Consider the following 7315-nt stretch of genomic DNA (forward strand, 5'->3'; position numbering starts at 1 on the left):
AGATTGACCTCCATCTGTAAAGATCATAACTTTCAATAAAGACTTGTTTTACTTGCTGAATAATTTTCATACCGGTACTATGATAGAAGTCTTATAGGTGTATGGATGGGTCGCTCTCCAGATCTCAGTTTATTTTCTTTTCACATAAATGTCTTTTTGAAAGTGGGTTGTGCTTCCTAAAACAGCAGAATACACATTCTTTTCAAGTGCACATGGGACATTCTCCAGAATAGCTTGCCTATTAGGTCACAAATCAGGCCTCAACAAATACAAAAAGATCAAAATCATACCATGCACCTTTCCTACCATCACGCTCTGAAACTGGAAGTCAACCCCAAGAAGAAATTAGGAAAGACCACAAATACATGGAGGTTAAATAACAAGCTACTAAACAATGAATGGGTCAACCAAAAAATAAAAGAAGAATTAAAAAATACATGGACACAAATGAAAATGAAAACACAATGGTTCATAACCTTTGGGATGCAGCAAAAATGGTCCTCAGAGGGAAGTTTATAGCAATATAGGCCTACCTTAAAAAGCAAGAGAAATCTCAAATAAAATAACCTCCACATAAAGGAGCTAGAGAAGGAACAACAAATGAAGCCTAAAGCCAGCTGAAGGAAGGAATAATACAGATTAGAGCAGAAAGAAATGATACAGAAACTAAAAAAAAAATACCAATAGAATAGATCAATGGAGTCAGGAGCTGGTTCTTTTAAAAAAGACAATTAAATTGATAAACATCTCTCCAGACTTACCAAAAAGAAAATAGAAACTACCCAAATAAAAAATATCACAAATGAGAGAGGACAAATAACAAATGCCACAGAAATACAAACAATCATAAGAGAATATTATGGCCAGATGTAATTAGATTCTGCTAACATGATAAATAGTTACTGAATATCTCCCTAAATTAGATTGCCCTCCATCTGTAAAGATCATCACTTTCAATAAAGGCTTGTTTTGTTTGCTAAATAATTTCCCTACAGGTACTAAGATAGAAGTCTTATAGGTGTATTGATGGGTCCCTCTGCCATCTGCTAATATCATCCTTAGTGGGGAAGAATTGAGAGCTTTTCCATCATAGTCAAGAACAAGATTGGGATGTTCATTCACCCCTTTTATTCAATATAGTATTGGAAGTCCTAGCCACAGCAATCACACAACAAAAAGAAATAAAAGGAACCCAAATTAGTAATGAAGATGTAAAACTCTCACTCTTTGCAGATGACATGATACTCTATAAAGCTATAAAGAAAACCCAAAAGACTCCATCCAAATACTGTTAAAACCCACAAACAAATTCAGTTAAGTCTCAGGATACAAAATTAACATACAGCAATCTGGTGCATTTCTATACACCAATAGTGAAGCAGCAGAAAGAGAAATTAAGGAATCGATCCCATTTACAATTGCACCAAAACCAGTGAGATACCTGGGAATAAACCTAACCAAAGAAGTGAAAGACCTATACTCTGAAAACTATAAAACACTGATGAAAGAAAACTGAAGATGACACAAAGAAATGGAAAGATATTCCATGCTCATGGGTTAGATCAAATATTGTCAAAATGTCTATAAATATCCAAACCAATATATGCATTTAATGCAATTTCTATCAAAATATAACCAGCATTTTTCACAGAGCTAAAAAAAAATCCTAAAATTTGTATGGAACCACAAAAGACCCAGAATAGCCAAAGCAGTCTTAAAACAGGAAAGCAAATCTGGATGCATCAAAAAGTTATATTACAAAGCTATAGTCATTAAAACAGTATGGTACTGGCACAAAAATAGACATAGATCAATAGAACAGAAGAGAAAACCCAGAAATGAGCCCACAACTATATGGTCAACTAATCTTTGACAAAAGAGGCAAGAATATGTAATGGGGAAAAAACCATCTATTCAAATTATGGTGTTGGGAAAACTGGACAGCCACATGCAGAAGAATGCAACCGGACCACTTGCTTATACTACACACAAAAATAAGTTTAAAATGGATTAAGAACCTAAATGTGAGACCTGAAATCATAAGTACCCTAGAGGGGAACACAGGCAATAATCTCTTAGACATCAGCCGTAGCAACTGTTCTCTAGCTATGTCTCCTGAGGCCAGAGAAACAAAAGCAAAAATAAATTTATTGACACTGCCTCAAAATAAAAAGCTTCTGCCCAGCAAGGGAAACAATCAACAAAACTAAAAGTCAACCTGTGGAATAGGAGAAGATATTTGCAAATGATGTATCTGATAAAGGGTTGGTATCCAAAATACATAAAGAACTTACAAAACTCAACACCCCAGAAATGAATAATCCAATTAAAAATGGGCAAAAGATGGGGCACCCGGGTGACTCAGTCAGTTAAGGGTCCAACTTCAGCTCAGGTCATGATCTCACAGTTCATGGGTTCGAGCCCCACATTGAACTGTATGCTGATAGCTTGGAACCTAGAGCCTGCTTCGGATTCTGTGTCTCCCTCTCTCTCTCTGCTTCTCTCTCTTTCTCTCAAAAATAAATATTTAAAAAACTTTTTTTAAATGGCCAAAAGATATATGTAGACATTTTTCCAAAGAAGATAGAAAGATGGCCAACAGACACATGAAAAGATGCTTAACATCACTGGTCATCAGGGAAATATAATTCAAAACTACAATGAGATATCACCTCATACCTGTCAGAATGACTAAAATCAAAAACACAAGAAATGACAGGTGTTGTCAAGGATGTGGAGAAAGGCAATCCGCACTGCTGGTGGGAATGCGCACTGGTGTAGGCCGCTCTGGAAAACAGTATGGAGGTTCCTCATGAAGTTAAAAATAAAACTACTCAATGATCCAGCAATTGCAATACTAGGTGTTTACCCAAAGAATACAAGAACAACACTAATTCAAAGGGATACATATACCCTGATGTTTATAGTAGTATTATCTATAACAGCCCAATTATGGAAACAGCCCAAGTTGTGTCCATCAACTGATGAATGGACAAAGAAGTATATATAATACAACTTCAAGTTATATTACAAAGCTATATGTATATATATATGGTTAATGCCAAGTACTGATACATGTCTCTTACATGGCAGCCTGACATATAGTGCAGCCAATCAAAACATTAATTATTAATAAATTTTAAATTATCTTTCACTATTAGATTAAATAAATTTTGTCTTCAACCTTTCTTTTCCCACCTCAGAGATATTTCCATGTCTCTTCTGTATCCCAACACTCAATCTGGAGACAAGTTGTGGGATAGTCCACCATGATGGTCAGTGGAGTATTTGCTCAATAAATTCCCAAAGAAAAATGATACTGATGCTTAGGAGCAGGAGTTGGCAAATGTTTTCTATGAAGGGCCAGATAATAAATATTTTAGGCATCAGAGGCCATATGGTCTCTGTCACAACTACTCAACTCTGCCATTATAGTGTGGTAGCACCATAGAACATATGTCAGAAAAATTATGGCTGTATTTCAGTAAAACTTTATTTATGGACACTGACTTTGAATTTCATGTAAGTTTCCCACAACACAAAATATGATATTGCTTTTGATTTTTTCTTCAATCCTTTAAAATGTAAAAAATCATTCTTGGCTCCTGGCCCATAAGAGAACAGGCAACAAGATGAATGATTGTCAGCACTTAGCTTTCAGACTCCTGATTTAGAGTCATGTAATTTGAAGTGATAATGAACTTGGGGAGAGTATCAGCCTGAAATTCCACAGGAATATGCTTCCTTCCTAGTGGGTAGTCAAATCCCAGTATGTGAAAGGGTGTTTCTATTTATTGCTACTTTAAGAAACACTACATGTCAAGTTTAATGGCAAACTCTCTGTTCCCTCTCTAATGTGATTTTAATTGATAGAAATTCTAGTAAAAGGAGTTGGGTTTGCAGAAGATTCTGTTGAGATACTTGAGGCTGAGTCATTAGTACATACAATGTCAATGAGCATCATAGTGCTTTTCTGCATGATCCTAGTTTGCACTTGATAAACAATTTTTTTTAAAAAAACTTTATTTTGGAAACTCAAGGGCAATGAAAAAACTAAGGGAGTGTAAAATACACTTGTTTGGAGCCCACTGGCTGAATTCTGTGACCCCTTTCTGGCTTTCTGTGCGCCCTGACACCTGAGGGAATGTGTGTTCACTGACATTCCAGAAGGTCAGAGAGATAAGTGACTCACCCTAACAGCATAGCATTTTAAAGACAGGCTTCCAAGTTGGTTCCCCTCAATTCCCTGAACTGTTTGCTAAGATATACGAAAGACAAATTTTTAACAAGATTATTGAACTGTCTTTCTCTCGTTCTACTGTCCTCCAAAAATCAGTTTTGTTATCAGTTGTATATACAGTTTCAAAAATTGTTATTTACATTCAGACTGTACACATGCAAAAAAATCATACAAAAGGGTAAGTTTGTGGAATGACTTTATAATGGTCAGTGCGTCCCACCTATCTGGCCCCAAATGAGGGCATTTCTCAGCCACAGCAGCATGAAAAGAGGAAGAAGGGGCAGAGATTTCTTCCTAAGGGGAAGTCTGTGCCCAACTCACATTGGGCCCATCCCCAAGAACCTCTTCTGGATTTCTGTGCTCCTCTTCTTTTATGGAGGGTGGGTACAGGGTACACTTGGAAGACCCAAAACAAGATAAATATAGGGGAAGCAGGAAAACAAATCTAAGAGAAAAACCAAACTGGGCTTGAATCTTTACTCTTCATTATAGATGGAAATAGACACTTGATAAGCACCTACCCTGTGTTGGAAACTTCATATAGACTTGGTTGTTGAAATAAATGAAAAAAGAGGAAGGAACAAAAAATGTCCCGTTATTTAGCTGATGCACAGCAGGGACGAAAGCCTCTTAAGGAACTACTTCAAAGCAATCAAGGAGACAAAATGTTTTTGTTTGTTTGTTTTTTAACAGTTTTGTCTCCTTTATTATCCAAGAAATCAGGTTGATTTCATGGAGCTTCTGATTCCTGACAACAGCAAACTGCATGCGTGCTCAGCGTTTGGTGTGTGTTTCTCAAGCAGTGTGGTAGTCCACTCCCACGCTAAAATAGGATACAACATATTGGTTGTGACTCTCTGGAAATTGGGGTGTCAGTTCTCTGTTCCTGAAGGTAATGATGTCACAGTTGCTTCTGAGTAATATGTTGTGTGACCAATTGATGGAAGGCAGAGAACAATCCTTTAACCATGGTTCCACTTAGTGACCCTCTGAGCATTTAATAGGAATGCAGTCAATTATTAGACAATTTAAACCGTTATCAGAAAAGACATGTTTCTAACTTAGCCTCCTCATCCTTTTCTGTTCTTCCCTGTGATTCAGGAGGAAGGACGCTGGCTTCTTATCCTACAAAGATCACCTGCCAGTAAGCCAAGTGGTAGTTGGAGATACTGACCGGCAAGGCTCCGAAGCCAAGCTGAGCGTGGGTCCCCTGCGCTGCCAAGGAGACAGTAAGTTGGCCCAGAAGCTGTGGCTTGCACTTTCTTATCAGTTTCAAATAGTGTTTCTCAGAAAATCAGAGGATGGCAAGAGACAGGCTTGCTCTTCTGTAACTCCTCAAGAAGCGTCGCACAATGAGAGCAGAACTAAATGGAGAGCTAGATAGACCTTAACACATACAGGAGAGGCGCAGCCATAAAGTCCCCAGTACCGCAGCCTAGATTTGGGCATACAGTGTGGATATCCAGCTTCCTTGTATATTCATGTGTAACAAGTTTGACTACCTAAGTTTATGGTGATATAAATAGCAATGCTAATAGCATACAAGTGGCAGTCAACAGCTGTGATTCCACTGAGTGCTGCTGTTAATGCCATTAGCATGACTATTTATATCGCCATAACTCAGCTTATGGCGATATAAATAGTAGCATTATGGCTTAATGTATCATTGTAAACTTGGATTATGGTCATATAAAGTTTGACATTATTGCTATCAAATTTCATCATCATCAGGGCTTGATAGTCCCTTGTAAGCCAACGATTGTTCATGTGGCTACGCCTTGCTCTCAGGATTCGGCACCACAGAGAGGAACTTGGGGCTGCTGGCTTGGACTGTGGGAGGTCAGGGAGTTGGAGTGATGATCTCGCCTAATGAAGGGCGCCATTAGGATTTTATGTTGCTTGATACCCTTCAGTGTGCTTTATGTGGAGTCGGAGGGAAACAGTGCCAGGTTGCTATGGGGATTCTGTAATGAACGTCCTGGGGGTCGTTTCCCCTCTTCTTGTCTATGCCCGTGGTTTCAGCAAGTCTCCCGAGAGTTCTGTGCTTTCTGTGATTGCGTGCTGGGCATCGGGAGACCCAGATTCTGCTCCTCGCATAACTGGCTTTCCAGGAGACCTCAGGCAAACCCCTCCACTTTCTCACTGTGGTAATGAGAATACCACCTGCGCCCCAACTCCTCCTGGGGAAACCATAAAGATTTTAGTGCCTGGATCTGGATTCCTCGTAGCATAGCATTCTGTGCAATGGGATATTATTACCACTTCCATAAATCAGAGGAGAATTAGACGCACTCGATGTAATAAATTATTGCATCGACTCCAAGAGGTGTCCTAAGAAATGAAATGGTGCATGCTTAAATGTTTACTACTTACTACATGGGGGCTGTTGGCAATTAAACAAGGCAGTGTTCCTGATACGAAAGAGAGACCGAGTTTGTGCTGATATGTCTCTCTTTAGTTTAAAACTGAGACTGGACAAAGAGCTTTATCATGCGTTTATTGAGCAATAAGACTTTACTTGTTGAGCCAGACTTAGGAGGACTATGCAGTGAGAAATTTAACTTCAGCTGTTAATATTCATAAAATAATAGTAAGTATGCATTTTTTAAATATTTTGAGAGATGGGTGCACGATAGGATGACTCACAAAATAGGCAGGTTCTCATGTGCTGTCTGATGAAAATCAGTTTCATTGTGTCATGATTATTCATTAATCTATAAAGGTAAAATATTTCTCATTTACCAGTGCTAATTCTGGAGCAAGCTATGAATTAAAGAAAGGGTTCCCCATGAAGAATTGATTAACTTGGTATAGTTATAAAAATCCCACTTCTGCAAACCTTTGGTACCATTCTTAAATAGAAGATTCCAGCCACATTACATAGTATATGTAGAAGTGTGTTAACAGTTTATAGCTAATATTAGCTTGTTTCCCTTAATCAATAAATCAGTCTTCAAGAATTTCTGACATGTCTGCTAAATGTCTAACACTTTACCAGATACTCTGAGAAATAAGAAACAAGTTCAAACTACATTTTGAGAAATGTACATGAAAAAAATATTGGAAAACAAAATG

General features: G+C 38.0%; 1 protein-coding gene across 1 annotated transcript in view; it reads left to right on the top strand.

Moving 5' to 3' along the window:
* LOC120222260 (contactin-associated protein-like 2) overlaps positions 1–6473 on the top strand; it is a 778685-nt gene extending 772212 nt beyond the window's left edge. Inside the window, exons 14-15 of the mRNA XM_039220013.1 lie at positions 5342–5469; positions 6154–6473. Coding sequence (XP_039075944.1) covers positions 5342–5469; positions 6154–6473 — 448 coding nt within the window. The remainder of the gene's footprint in view (positions 1–5341; positions 5470–6153) is intronic.
* Positions 6474–7315: the final 842 nt, after the last annotated feature.

Source organism: Hyaena hyaena, unplaced genomic scaffold, assembly GCF_003009895.1.
Source record: "Hyaena hyaena isolate Hyena2069 unplaced genomic scaffold, ASM300989v1 scaffold_855, whole genome shotgun sequence".
NCBI lineage: Eukaryota > Metazoa > Chordata > Mammalia > Carnivora > Hyaenidae > Hyaena > Hyaena hyaena.